The 14,772-nt window shown below is 40.5% G+C and overlaps 1 protein-coding gene across 4 annotated transcripts in view; it reads left to right on the top strand.

Moving 5' to 3' along the window:
• Positions 1-14,772, top strand: part of CDH11 (cadherin 11) — a 153,890-nt gene that overhangs the window by 106,192 nt on the left and 32,926 nt on the right. For all 4 annotated transcript variants that reach the window (XR_007455956.1, XM_049622783.1, XM_049622784.1 and 1 more), the window contains 4 exons: positions 2,673-2,967; positions 5,837-5,956; positions 8,201-8,368; positions 13,207-13,394. Coding sequence is in view for 3 of the 4 variants with exons in the window: in XM_049622783.1 (XP_049478740.1) it covers positions 2,673-2,967; positions 5,837-5,956; positions 8,201-8,368; positions 13,207-13,394 (771 nt within the window). In the remaining variant the exon portion in view is untranslated. The remainder of the gene's footprint in view (positions 1-2,672; positions 2,968-5,836; positions 5,957-8,200; positions 8,369-13,206; positions 13,395-14,772) is intronic.

Below are 14,772 nucleotides of genomic sequence, written 5' to 3'. Positions count from 1 at the left end.
ATCTATATCTATATCTATATCTATATCTATATCTATATCTATATCTAGATATACAAAATCTATCTATTTATTTTATAGATAAAATCTATCTATCTGTTTTGTTTTATCTATATATAGATATAGATATAGATAGATAGATAGATAGATATATCTAACTATAGATAGATATAGATATAGATGATATAGATTAGATATTGATATCTATATATATAGTTCCCCATGAATAGAGGGAATAGACTAGATGACCTTTGATTTGACAACATTCAAGGTTGAGTGCTTTATGATGCTCTGAAAAAGTAGAATTTGGCAAGCGATGGACTTTCAGATTTCTTGCAGGAAGCACAGTCTGTGTCGTGCTGTGCCCTGCAGAGGGGGAAGCCAGCAGTCTTTGGCATTAGGAATTGGCTGTGTATGCTTCAGCAACTGGGTCCCCTGATAGGAAGGAATGGTTTCCCAAACTGCTTTTTGTGTAGAACCTAATAAATAGTGTTGTCAGTTGTATAGGTCATCTTTGTGGGAGAGAGAAAAAGAAGGAATTTATATCTAACTTTCAAATCCGAAAACAAAGTAGAGAAAGATAAGGAGGGCTATAAGTTTACACTTTTGCAGTGATTTGGTTGATCATGAACTAGAATCTGTTTAATCCCTAAGAAACTTGCCAAGCTCACATGGAATTCATGAAAGCCCAGAGAAACTTCCCTTCTAACCCACTCCCGTTAAAATAAGCATTTATTTCCTTGTTTTTCATTCACAAGACTGAGCCCCTAACTTTTGCCAGGTCTCAGGCAGAGAAAACGAACAAAAGCAAACTGTTTGGGGGGTTGGGGAGAAAGCCAGCCGCATGGCGGCAGGGATCCCGCCCTCACTGTGGAAATTGTATGAAGATCAGAGCAATTCTGTTCATCCTTTAGAAGCCACAAAATAGCTTCATATTTTACTCACAAACTGCCTTATTCATGAGAAATGTATTAACCATCATTTCATGACAACATGTAGCTTGTTATGAATAACAAGTTCTGAAGACAGGTATATTTTTTCAAATTTTCCTGAGAAACACTGTGAACTAAAATCAAAATGGTCTTCCTGATTTGTACCTACAGGTACCCCCTGAGCCGAAATATTTGGTGTTTCACTGAGGTGCTGCAAATCAATTAGATACTTTCTGGGAAACTGAAACCAATACAAACATCTTTAAAAAGCACTGTGTTCTATCTTGCTTTGTGATTCTGAACAAGCTCCCCAGGCTTTGGTTTCCTAACAATAATCAAATTGGTGTTAACAATAATATTTAAATGACATTACTAATAATATCAGTATGAAAATGTCATTGCTAATCAATCAATATTATTATCAATGCCATTTGAATAAAGCTTTTTGGTGTATACTGGGTTTTCTCACATAGTAGGCAGAACCAAGGGCTTTTTAGCCACTTGGCTAGCCTTGAAGCCTACGAGAATGGCAAAAGCAAAGCTTCTCTCTTTTCACAAAGGGCATAATGAGGGCAGAGGTACTTCAATTAAGATGAAAGCTTCAGACATTGAGATGACATCAAGGGAAGGTAAGGAATTCATTGTTACAGGAAAATCAGATGTGGTCTTTGGGTGAATCCCATGTTATGAAACACAGAGCAGAGTCCAGGCACAGGATGGGTAGTCAGGAGAACTGGACGATGCCCTGGCCCTGTGAAGTGTGGAGTTAGGCAAGTACCGTCATTTCTCTGGGCTCTGTCAAAGGAGGGGGAAAACCTGAACATATGTAAGGTTCTCTCAATAGTCTAAGAAGCTTCATATTTATCAACCCGTCCTACCCACCTTATGCCTATGATCAGAATGAGAGCTTCTTCCTGACAGGCCACATCCCCAGACCCTCATGTGCCTCACAGAGTGTCTCATGGAAAGGTCTGATCAACAAATTGCTTATCGTAACGAAAGCCTAGAAACAACCTCAGTGTCCTTTGGAAGAAGACAGCTAAAATGAGATGATAGCATGCATCCAGTGGATGTAGCAGTCCAAAAGGTCACCTGAATTTACTGTTATAGGAAAACAGAGGTGCAGAGTGCCATTTGTGCACTATGGCACTTTATTGCATAAAAACAAATGAGGGCATTTATGTATCTGTACAGATATTCTAGCATATGCATAAACCGTATCTTAGATTCACAGGAAACTGGTAACAACTGTTGTGTCTGAGCAGAGAAACTGAAGGAGTGGGAATCAGAACTGAGAAGACTTACTTATGGCATAAATGTTTGTTTTTTATATTTTTATGTCATCTATGTTTCTTTCAAAATAACTTAATATATGTGCATATGTGTATATATTTTGCTTGTGTGCATACTCGTGTGAATATGTGCATATATTTTGTATGTGTGTATATTTGTGAGGGAAAGTATGACTCTTAGAACTTAAAAAACTCAGGATTCAGGTCTGAATGCTGGCTTCACCTCTCCCAGTGGTGTGACTTTGGCCAAGGCAATTGTCTTCTCTAAGATTCCATTTCTTCATTTGTAAAATGGGGGCAGAGCAGCTCCCTCTCAATGGTGTGTGTGTGTGTGTGGGCGTCTGTGTGGGTGTGGGTGGACAGCGTGCTGTGGCAAACGGTGTATGAATGAGACTCTGTTTCCCCACGGCATCCCTCATGGAATTACAAATCTTGGTTTCTCTTTCCCTAGCTTCATTCCGATATTGACTCTGGTGATGGGAACATTAAATACATTCTCTCAGGTGAAGGAGCCGGAACCATTTTTGTGATTGATGACAAATCAGGGAACATTCATGCCACCAAGACATTGGACCGGGAAGAGAGAGCCCAGTACACGCTCATGGCACAGGCGGTGGACAGGGACACCAACCGGCCGCTGGAGCCACCGTCGGAGTTCATCGTCAAGGTCCAGGACATTAATGACAACCCGCCCGAGTTCCTGCATGAGACCTATCATGCCAACGTGCCTGAGAGGTCCAACGTGGGTGCGTACATGAGGGGAGACCTGCTCCATCTACAGGCCTCGTGTCCCTGTTGGGGGTGGGGTGGGGGGCTGCTGCCCATATTCTCCCAAATCAAGAAGCAGAATTTACACCGCATCTTCAACGGCATATGACCAAAAAAAGTGTTATTTGTGTAGTTGAAGTTTCAAATATTTAAAATAGACCTGAGATTTGAATATCTAGTCTTCAAAAACATAAGTGTGGCAGAATGGCAAGAACCTGACGGGATGCAGGCAATCCTGGTTCTGGCGCTCATTAGCTATGCGGCTTGGATCCAGCTCTGTCCATTTTCGCCTTAGTGTCCCTTTCTGTAAAATGGAGTCATAGTTTCTAGTCTTGCAGGATTAGAGGCAATGTAGTCCAGTCACTAGTGTGCACTGATGTCTAATGAGGAACAGTAATCGTAATATTTGTTGCATGTAGACATCATACTAATTGACTTACATGACATTATTGCATTTATTTTTTTGGGATAACCCATCTTTGTAGTGAGGTAGGTCCTATTTGACATACTTTGCAGATGGAAAGCCCAAGCCAGGAACAGGATGACTAATTTCTCGAAAGTCATCTGAGCTACTAAGTGGCTCCAGAATACACAATCAGGACACTATGCCACCATCTGTTAGGATAATTTAGAAGCGGATATGTCCTTTCATCATGCCTGAAGACACTCTGCGTTGTCAAAGGATACTTCTCTCAAGGATTTCTTCAACGAGCCACCTTTTCCTGGCAGCAACTTTTGTCTGGCTTTATAGAATGCATTCATTTGTGGTCTTTTGAGAAATATGCCTCATATTAAGAAAGGTTTGTCTTTCAGACAGTGATCATGGCTGTTCTGGTCAGGGAATGAGTCTGATTATATGAATCAGAGATTTTAGAGCGCAAATGAACTTAAGAATCATCAGGGCCAAACTGCCCATTTTACAGATGAGAAAACCAAGCACCAAGAATGGGAAACAACCTGTTCAAAACAGTTAGATGCAGAAGTTACCCTAGGGCCCTAAGCTCTTTCCACTTTGCATGTAGAACCTAGGATGTGGATTTTTTTAAGCACCCCCCCTTTTTTTTTCCCTCCTCCAGATAAAGTTGGGCTTTTCTCATACTTTATGAAGGTGGGGCTGAGTCACTTCTTGCCTGTCTCCCCTGGCCATGACCGGTCCCTTAGTTTCTTGGTAATCGCCTAGTGATTTTAATGAGAAAAATCCAACAGAAACTAAAGCATTAAATAGGGGACTGTAGCATGAGCAACTGAGCCAGAAGGCAAAGCCTGCCATCAAAAAGAACACTCCAGAGAATTCACATTGTTCTCACCTCTGGGAGCTCCTTGATGCTTGGGACTAACACCCAGGCTTTCCATCACGGCTTCCGAGAGTCGAACCTGGTGTCACAGTACCGGGCTGCTGTTATGGCAGTGGCCCTGATGAGCCAGATGGCGGTGGCCCTGACGAGCCAGGTGAACTGTCACATAGTTCTCATTTTGTCATCTGTAAAGTGAGGATAATGTAAACTGTGACGAGGGTTAAGTAAAATACAAAAGAGTCATAATGGACTGAGTGCAGTTCTAGAAACAAAGGAAGCATAACAATGTAATGCTTTCCTTAGCTCAGTCAGAATGATGCAGGCTAGGCCTATTCTCCTTCATAAATGTCCACTGCCTAGAATAGTGCCTGGTCCTATGGGAAGAGCTTGAGAAAAGTTGTTTGCACGAAATAATGAGTTACAGAAACGTAATGAGGAAAAAAAAGCAAGATTTCCTTTTATACCATGTAAAAATCACTGACAGTTGTAAATTAAAGGGTCGTCAGAAGCTGTGTCAACGGGCTGCCTCACCTCCCACCCAGGACCTTGCCCCTCTGCTGGAAATGTCAAGGAAAGACCCTGGGTTTGGTTGGTTGCTCGATGGGGGTTAGACTAATGACTCTGGCAATAATCTACTTTGCAAAATAGGATTGTAAAATTCCTACCTCTCACACCCAGTTTCTCAAAATATAATTGCTGTCAAAACGAGGAGCAGAGGGGATGGATGCTGGTGGAACACAAGGAACGTGCCCCGAAAGTACCTGGTGCAGGGAGGCTCTAATTGCCGTTTCCCTTCCCAGGCATCTCCCCCCATTCTGTAGTTCAGTGCTTTGTGCCCTCAAATCCTGGTGACCATCAAAGAACAGAGGCTTTTCTAGGAGAAACGGAATCCCGTCTTCCTTCATTTCCCTGGTTTCCTTTCCTTCAGACCCACAGATGTCTTAAGGGTGGTTTCTATTAAATAACTACCAGACCCGTTAGAGGTGGGAAGATGCAATTCTCATGTCATCAGGGAACAACATTCTGTACAATATTTATAGCCATAAATTCATTAAAATGCAGTATTAGAAGCTATTTTATTACATGCAAAGCAACAATAAAATGATGTATTTATTGCGCTGCTACAGATGGAAGACTATACACTCTGTCCTTACACAAAAAGCAATTCATCACTAATTATCTTTTATTTTACTCTTTGGGAAGATTGTTATTTAATTATTTGATATACTGAACATTTCAGTTGCATGGGTCTTAGAATGTTTTTGCATTAATGTTCATATTGTTATTTTAACTACCAAGCAGAGCACGATGTACTATGAATATAGAAAGTTCATTTTTAAGCTATGGGAATTTTTTTTAAGGAAGGAAAGAGGGAAGGAAGAAGAGGAAGACAGGAAGGAAGATTACTTTACATCTGAACCCCTGAAAACAGAGCATGTTAAAGAATTATGGGGCTTTTCTCCGTTTTTAAAGTTAAGATGGAACTTTGTAAACTGGAATATAATTCAAAAAGCTGAAGGGGTGTTGCTAATGGATTTATTTCATTTTTAAGGGACATCGGTAATCCAGGTGACAGCTTCAGATGCAGATGATCCCACCTATGGAAACAGCGCGAAGTTAGTATACAGCATCCTAGAAGGACAACCCTACTTTTCAGTAGAAGCACAGACAGGTACTGTGCAGTGTTGTTGGGATCTGTGACACATTGTAAATAAGAAGTCCAGGCCTGCTCAGTAAACCTATTTGAGTCTTAGTTTTCTCAAATACAGGAAAGGCCACCTTACAGGATTGTTGAGAGGATTAGACGCCGTGCCTGCATGTGCCTGGATATGGTTAGCATCCAATGAACCTTATTTATTATTGTTTCTGCCTCTATGTCACCATGTCACAATAATAAATATAATCTTAAAATACAACTTTTATCTTAAAATCATATCTTACATTTTTTTGTTGTTAATGTTTGTTTATTTTTGAGAGAAATAAAGAGCATGAGCGGGGGGCGGGGTACAGAGAGAGAGGGAGACACAGAATCAAAAGCAGGCTCCAGGCTCTGAGCTGTCAGCACAGAGCCCTATGCGGGGCCTGAACCCACAAACTGCAAGATCATGACCTGAGCTGAAGTCAGACGGTTAACCGAGACACCCAGGCAGGCCATCAAGATAAATTCTTGAGAAACATGCATTTAAGTTGAACATGTAATTTAAGTTGAATTTTAAGAGATGATTTTAAGGGGCATATGGGTGGCTCAGTCAGTTAAGCGTCTGACTTTGGCTCAAGTCATGATCTCACAGCTCCTGAGTTCGAGCCCCACGTCAAGCTCTGTGCCAACAGCTCGGAGCCTGGATGGAGCCTGCTTTGGATTGTGTGTCTCCCTTCCTCTCTGCCCCACCCCTGCTCACACTCTCTCTCTGTCTCTCAAAAAATAAATAAATGTTAAAAAAAAAAATAATGCTCAGGTGTGTTTGGGATGCGGCACATTCCCCCTGCTGCACTTACAGATTCCCAATTGGTGTCACCCAAAAAGAAGACTTCACAGTTCTTACAGAAAGCAAACAGCAAACCCAAAAAGTGAAAACATGTAGCCACCAAAACCACAATGGTCCACTTCATTTACACCAAACTTTATTCTAGGGTCCTTTCATTAGAATAAACACTGAAATACTGTGAAAGTTCCATTCTATAATATCACCCCCCAAACTGCCGCCTTTTCCTGTATATTTGAAAGACATTTGCAAATAATCCACATTTGTTATTATAGCTAAATTGTATGAAATACAAATATATATTAATATGTATACACAGGGTCTGCCAATCAGATAAGTTGCCCATTTACTAGATATCACTTCCACTGACCTACGTAATTATCTATTTGTAGCCACTTTGCTTCAGAACACAGTCTATGGGGCTGTGTGGCTATGATTTCATAGAAGGCATTTGCCTTTCCACATTAACCAAGGATAAATGTGGGATTTCATCTAGATTTTTGAGATGTTGAAAACTGATGGAGGAACTCCAATTATAACCTTATTTTTTTCTCAAGGACTCATGGTTAGGAACCACCACTTTGAACATACCAAAGTATTTAACAGATAAGGAAAACAAGACTCAGTGAGTTCAAGGGTGCTGTTGGGAAATACAGACTAAGAGAGGGACAAGGGTGCTTTCTTTATATTTCCAGTATAAATGTTACTATATCTACAGAGAGGAAAAGCTTGCACATGTTCCCAAGAGATTTAAGTGAGCATGGTTTTCATACAAATTATGTGCTAATCTCCAGGGATCATGTAGAATTCAATCATTAATTTACCCCTGTGGTCAGTGATGGGTGATAGTACAACAATGTTTGTGTATGCATTGTGTGTGTTTTTAACTTGTTTGGCTTACTCCTTTAAAATTTAATAATTACATTTTAATGTATTGCTTGGAATATATGCCACCTACATTTAACCTAATATAGATCATAAAAACATTTCCAAGGGTTGAATGCTGGGATAGACTTTCAAAAGATTCCCCTGGTAATTCAAAAGTGGGGGTTTAGTCATGGGTATCCATGCAATGGGCCCTCCAATATTTCAGCCTTTAGGATCTTGAAATGTTATGCCTGAGAATTTTAGAAGCTTATTTATTTATTCTTAAATAAGCTTATTTAAGAAGCTTATTACTTGCGTTTACAATGCAACATATGAAGCATATATGATTATGATGCTATACGAATAATTATGACAATTTGCTGAGAAAGACCACTATATGGTGATCCAGGTATGGCTACTTGTCATTCTAATTATCATGTCAAAGTGACTCTTCTGCGAGGGCAGGAGCTTTTTTATTCCTCTCTGCTTCCCCTGTGCCTAGAACTTTTTATGTTTTAATGTTGTTACCAATGAATACGTGTGGTGTTTCCCACTCATGGATCCAGGTATCATCAGAACAGCCCTCCCCAACATGGACAGGGAAGCGAAGGAGGAGTACCACGTGGTGATCCAGGCCAAGGACATGGGTGGACACATGGGTGGACTCTCAGGGACAACCAAAGTGACGATCACACTGACCGATGTCAATGACAACCCACCAAAGTTTCCACAGAGTAAGTAGGTGGGCTTGGCTTTCACGTTTTAATGGTGCCATGGCTAGCCCTTCTCCAACCCATTTCTGCTTTGCTCAGCTTTCACGAAGAAATCTAGAAGAATGAAGTCTCTTTATCGTTCATGCAAAAAATGAAAACATAAAGAATACAACAGCAACATAAAAACTGAAGGTGCAGTAAAGGTAGAAGGAGGGAAAGGAGATGTAAAAAGTTCCACAACTCTGGAAACAGAAAATCTATTTTGCTAGGTATTTCACTAGATACTGGCTCTGCGATCTAGTAATTAATTAACCTCTCTCTGTGTCAGTGTTCTAATTTCTAATCTGGATGTAATAGTACTGAATAAGTTACCTGTTGCTTTAAAATAGAGTGCCCCAAACCTCTGTGATTTAAAACAATAATAATAATTTATTTTTTTCATGAATCAGTCATTTGGGCAAAACTTGGAGGAGACTGCTTTTTCTTTGTTTCCATAGCTTCAAGTAAGGATGGCTTGACTGAGGTCATAAGATCCACTTCGAAGAATGTTCACTCAAATGTCTGATGAGCTCATGTTGGCTGTTGGTTTCTATCCATGTGGGTCTTGCCAAGGAATGGCTTGGATAGGTTCTGAAAGTGGGAGCCCCAAGGATACCAAGCAGAAACTGTATTGTCTATTGTGACCTAACTTCAAAAATCACATGGCATCATTTCCATAAGACTGTCCAAATTTAAGTAGAATTCTTGTAGACCCCATCTTTCAATGGAAAGACTGTCAAAGTCATGTTGAAGGAAATGCATGTGGGATGGGAGATAAGGCTTGGGCCATTTTTGGAGAATACAGTCTTCCACAGGTCTTATTGGAATGTTGTTATAACTAAATCAGCTAGTATAAAATCTTATAATACCTGGCATAATTTGTCACAAATGTTAGCCATTATTATTATATGAGGGATTGTGGTCCTTCTACAAAATTGGTAAGGTTACTGAAGGAAATAAAAGAAGATGATTTTGAAAGGTTATTAATCAACATAATTACAACAACTTCCATCATTTAATGAATAGTAATTGCTACTGGATATCTTGACAAGAGCCTACATTTTAGATAAAACTAGGTTTCATAAAAGGTGCAGTTAGTGCGCACAGAATGTAGTAAAGCCACCCCCCAAAATAATAATCCAGTTAAAAATGGGCAGAAGCTGGGGTGCCTGGGCGGTCCATTCAGTTAAGCTTCTGACTGGATTTCAGCTCAGGTCATGATCTCATGGTTTGTGAGATCTAGCTCCGAGTTGGGCTCTGTGCTGATACCACAGAGACTGCTTGGGATTCTCTCTCTTCCTCTCTCTCTGCCCCTCCCTGACTCTCTCTCTCTCTCTCTCTCTCTCTCTCTCTCTTTCAAAACAAATAAATAAACTTTAAAAAAGTGGGCAGGAGACAGGAAAAGACATTTCTCCAAAGAAGACCTACAGATGAAAATTGCTCAATATCATTTATCATTAAGGAAATGCACATTAAAACTATAATGAGATATCACTTGATACTGGCCATAATAGGAAAAGTCAAAAATACAAGTAAGAAAAAGTGTTGGTGAGGATGTGGAGGAAAAGGAACCCTCATGCACTGTTGATAGGAACGCAAACTGGTGAAGTTAACTGGAAAAGAGTATGGAGGTTCCTCAAAAAGTTAAAAATAGAACTATCCTACAATCCAGTAATCACACTCCTGGGTAGTTACCCCCAAAATATAAAACACTAATTCAAAGGGATAAATACACCCCTATGTTTATAGGAGTATTATTTATAAGAGCCAAATTATGGAAGCAGCCCAAGTGTCCATGGATTGATGAATGGATAAAGGAAATGTGGTATGTATATATATATATATATATATATATATATATATATATATATATATATATATGGCAGTATTATTCAGCCATAAAAAAAGAATGAAAAAGGGGCACACCTGGGTGGCTCAGTCAGTTAAGCCTTCGATGTCAGCACAGGTCATGATCTCGTGGCCCCATATCAGGCTCTGTGCTGACAGCTCAGAGCCTGGAGCCTGCTTCAGGCTTCCTCTGACTTCCTCTCTCTTTGCCTCTACCCTGCTCATGTTCCGTCTCTCTCTCTCAAAAAATAAATAAACATTAAAAATTAAAAAAAAAGAATGAAACCTTGCCATTTGCAATGACATGGATGGAGCTAGAGAGTATAATGCTACGCAATATAGCATATTGGAGTTCAGATAAGTCAGTCAGAGAAAGACAAAGGGGAAAAAAGAGAGAGAGAGACAAACCAAGAAACAAGAGTTTGTTCTTTTAACTATAGAGAACAAACTGATGGTTATCGGGCAGGTGGGGGGAGTAGATGGGAGATGGAGATTAAGGTGATGGAGATTAAGGAGTACACTTGTGATGAGCACTGGGTCATATATGGAATTGTTGAATCACTATATTGTACATGTGAAACTAACACTGTATGTTAACTATACTGGAATTAAAATTAAAAATAAATAAATAAATAAAAAAGAATGTAGCAAAGGCAGAGCTTGAACATACATCTGTTTATATAGATACATAGATATAGACAAAGGTATGTGTGATCATAAAGATGCTGGTGCCACTAATCCATGGGTGTGTGGGGGATGTTTCACCACGAAAATGTCATCTTCACTAGATTAGGAGAGTAGCTGGTGGAACCTGGGAGTTTATTGTCAGAGGGATGGCAATTTTTGCAAATGAGGGAACAAGGAAGGCACACAAACATGGCCCCAGGAAGGCACGCCAGTCATTCAGAGGAATCCAAAGACAGCAATCTACGCAAGGAACACACTGAGATAGGATTACAAGGCAGTAACCAGTTCTCATGGAGTCCCAAAAGAGGTGAAGAAAGACTGCTTTGCCTGATCGGGCACAAAGTTCGGCATCTCCAGTAAGCTTAAGGCTCATATAGCATTCTAAGAAACTACATGCTCCATTATCCACACTGCAGAATTGTTCGGTATGCTAGAAGGAAAAGGCCGAACAGGATTATTAGCATGCAGCCATTAATGCCTTTGCTCACATGCAGTCATATAGTAAAGTTATATTGCTATACTGCAGATGCTAGTTTCACTGCCATGAACTCCAATGAGATTTGGAGAAAACCAACTCAGAGCAGGTTTCTCTAAGCCTGCCTGTAAATTGGTAATTATTTACAGAGCTTATCTACAGAGACTACACCACCCAGTTGTCCTTGACTGTGCAGGTTCTGGCGTGATAAAGTTGAATATGGGTCCAACCTGAAAACATTCAAAGCCACATAATACAGATAAACATAGACAGCATACTGGAACTGATGGAATCCATAGAAAGGGGAAGCTAAAACTTACAAGAGTTGAAGTAACTTGCCCCAAACCACTCAGCTTTGAAGTGGAAGAGACAAAGTTCCCAACCCTTGTTTCTCCATATTGTTTCCCGTAGAATATTTTTAAAATGTGGAAATACAGATAAGATCATTTCAAATCTGGCTTCCCTACTGAAAAGCTTCCAGTGGCTTCCTCCAAGTTCAAATAGAACCATTCCACAATGGCCTTTTTACATAGATGGGCCCCAGCCTACCTATGTACCCTCACCTCTTCCAGAAGGCTCCAGCCACACTTGTCTTCTGGCTTCTGTATGTCTTCGACATGTACCTACTCCAGGGTTTTTGCCATTTCGTCTTTGCTTTGTCTGTAACTTTTATCCCCAGAGATTCATGTGATTGATTGTTCAGTCCCTTCTGATGCCTTCTTCTGAGGGATGTCTTCTCTGACCAACCAATTCCAAATCATTCTCAGTTTTCCCTCTTTCTTGTTCTCACACAGCACATGTAACACAAGTGTATACATTCACACACACACACACGACATATTCATATAGGCACTCTCACTCATGCATGCATATGTGTACCACACAACCACATACCCACTCCCGGACACACATTCACACATGAGTGATGGTGTGATCCCCTTCACACTCCATCACACACTCATACACACAGTCACACATACTCACTGTCTCATTACCCTCTACCACTTATCCTACTTTATCTTCCTTCTTTCTAGCAATGACATCAGAGTATGTCATTTGCTTTTTTGTTCCTCTTCAGTGTGCCTCATTAAGGGAAGAAACTTGACGAGTCCATTTACTACTGAGTCTCCAGGGCCTAGAGCAGCACCTGGCATATATTAGGTTCCAAGTACATATAAAATAAATATATATGGACAGACCATACTGTGAGAAACCTTTCCAGATAAGGTAGTGCTTGATCAAATGGTGAAGGAGGCAAAGTAAGAGGAGAGTCACATATAGAATTAGTAGGCTCATGACCTTGATAAGGATTAAATTTGCATTTGATTTTTTAAAAAAATATGGAGCCGTGGGAGGTTCTCAAACAGAGAAGGAGGTTTTTCTGGGTACCTGGCAGTGCCTTGGAATTAATTCGTGGACTGGCAGTGCCTTGGAATTAATTCGTGGACCACCTTGAAGACATGAAAAGAAGACTTTGCTCTTTGAATGTATAAAGATATATACATGGTCCTCAATCACTTCCTGATGGGAAATGTAACTGAGCATTGTTTTCCTTTCTTACTTGTGGCAGGTGACCCCACCACATGACCCTGGACCCCGATACTGTTTTATCATCCTTTGTAGAACACATTTTTTTGACAAGCAGGCCATGTGGGATCTTCTTTCTCAGCCATTCACTTCTTTCATGTTTTCAATCAATAGAAAGTTCAATTTCAAACCCTTTGAGAAATTTATTGGGATTCAATGAAATCTAAAGTCTTACAGCTGCCAAATAAAAGGGAAAATAAAAATAGATGTCTTCTTCTTCTAGGCGTATACCAGATGTCTGTGTCAGAAGCAGCTGTCCCCGGGGAGGAAGTAGGAAGAGTAAAGGCAAAAGACCCAGACATTGGAGAAAATGGTTTAGTCACCTACAATATTGTTGATGGAGACGGTATGGAATTGTTTGAAATCACCACGGACTATGAGACACAGGAGGGTGTGGTCAAACTGAAAAAGGTGAGTTCGGGTGAGGAATCAGGGGTGTCAGCAGTGTGGCCAGCTCTGCCAGGGCAACACTGCAGGGGATGGAGAGCAGAAGGTTAAGAAAGGAGAATATGGGCAATGGGGGGCTGATCTGACTTTGCAGTTGAGCTCCCATCTCTGAGGAGATAACAGAACTGTATCCCTTTCTGTTACTGCAGAGAGAGCTAGCAAAGGGGCTGGGGGGGATGTTGGCCGACTGCCTGTTAGTTTTTGTGTGATTTGGCACACTTTCCACATGGAAGGTAGATAGCTGGATAAATCTGGGTTTTAGAGAAACAGCCCTGAACATGGAAAGGGTTCCTCCTTTGGCTCTTCCAAGCTAACTGTTAATACAGGCTGTTCAGAACGTTTCCTATGTGAAAGTATCCAAGGGCCACCACATTGCTGGGCCTTCTGGGAAACTTGAGCCAATCCTCTGCTTGATTTTCTCTCAAAATTGAGCCTAAGAAACAACCACAATGGACCTTCCCCCCATAGTCAGGTGAACTGTCTCTAAAAATGTGTCCCAGAATTAACTCATAGCAGAGAGTTTATTGTTTGTCCTTGTTTTGTTCTGAAAATCTAAAATGTACTCAATACTAAATATAGGCTAGATGAAGCCTGAGCCTCTTACAAACATTTATTTTTCAGAAAAAATCATACAAAGAAGATAGTATTATCCCAATAGGCAATAGTACCTCAATTTAATTATGAAGAGATTGGGACTCAGACAGATTAAATAATTTGACCCCGTCATAATCACACAGGTAGCAATTCACAGACGTGAAAGTCAAGCCTGGGTATTCTGGAACAGCTTCCTATTCAAGATGTTTTGGGGACAGTTGGGCCAGAAAGATATTCTGAAGGTATCCAGAAAGGATTCACTTTCAAGTAAAGAAACAGTTACAGTATTTTCTGAAACGCACCCCCCCCCGCCCCGATTTAACACTTGAGAAATCAACACCTCTCCATCATCAAAGTGTATGGAGCATTAAATCTGAATTGGATGATGGGATTACCTTGGTTTTAATCAAGCATTCATTTTCAACTTCGTTTTGTAGCATGAATATTAAGCTCCTTGGTGTGATGGAAAAGATTGGACTGTAACACTGATAAAAAATTAATTTGAAGAATCAATAAAGAGGCCAGTAGCTGGAGAGCAGGCAGGGGTGGGGTGGGGGAAATTCCTGGGAGGAATCTTTTAGTTAGGGAAGCAGGGAGATATGTGCTGTAGGAAGCAGACTTTTCATAATACTTGGAAACATTGTTGGATTTGGGAGATATATTAGGGGACACAAAACAAAGAGAGGGTAGGGGGTGACTCTTTCATAAGAGAGTACGGAAGTTGGATTGAACTTTGGATAGTAGGAAA

The sequence above is a fragment of the Panthera uncia genome (genome assembly GCF_023721935.1).
Source record: "Panthera uncia isolate 11264 chromosome E2 unlocalized genomic scaffold, Puncia_PCG_1.0 HiC_scaffold_20, whole genome shotgun sequence".
In the NCBI taxonomy this organism is placed as follows: Eukaryota; Metazoa; Chordata; class Mammalia; order Carnivora; family Felidae; genus Panthera; species Panthera uncia.
Note: the sequence above shows the minus strand (reverse complement) of the source record. Positions and strands in the feature narration are given on the sequence as shown.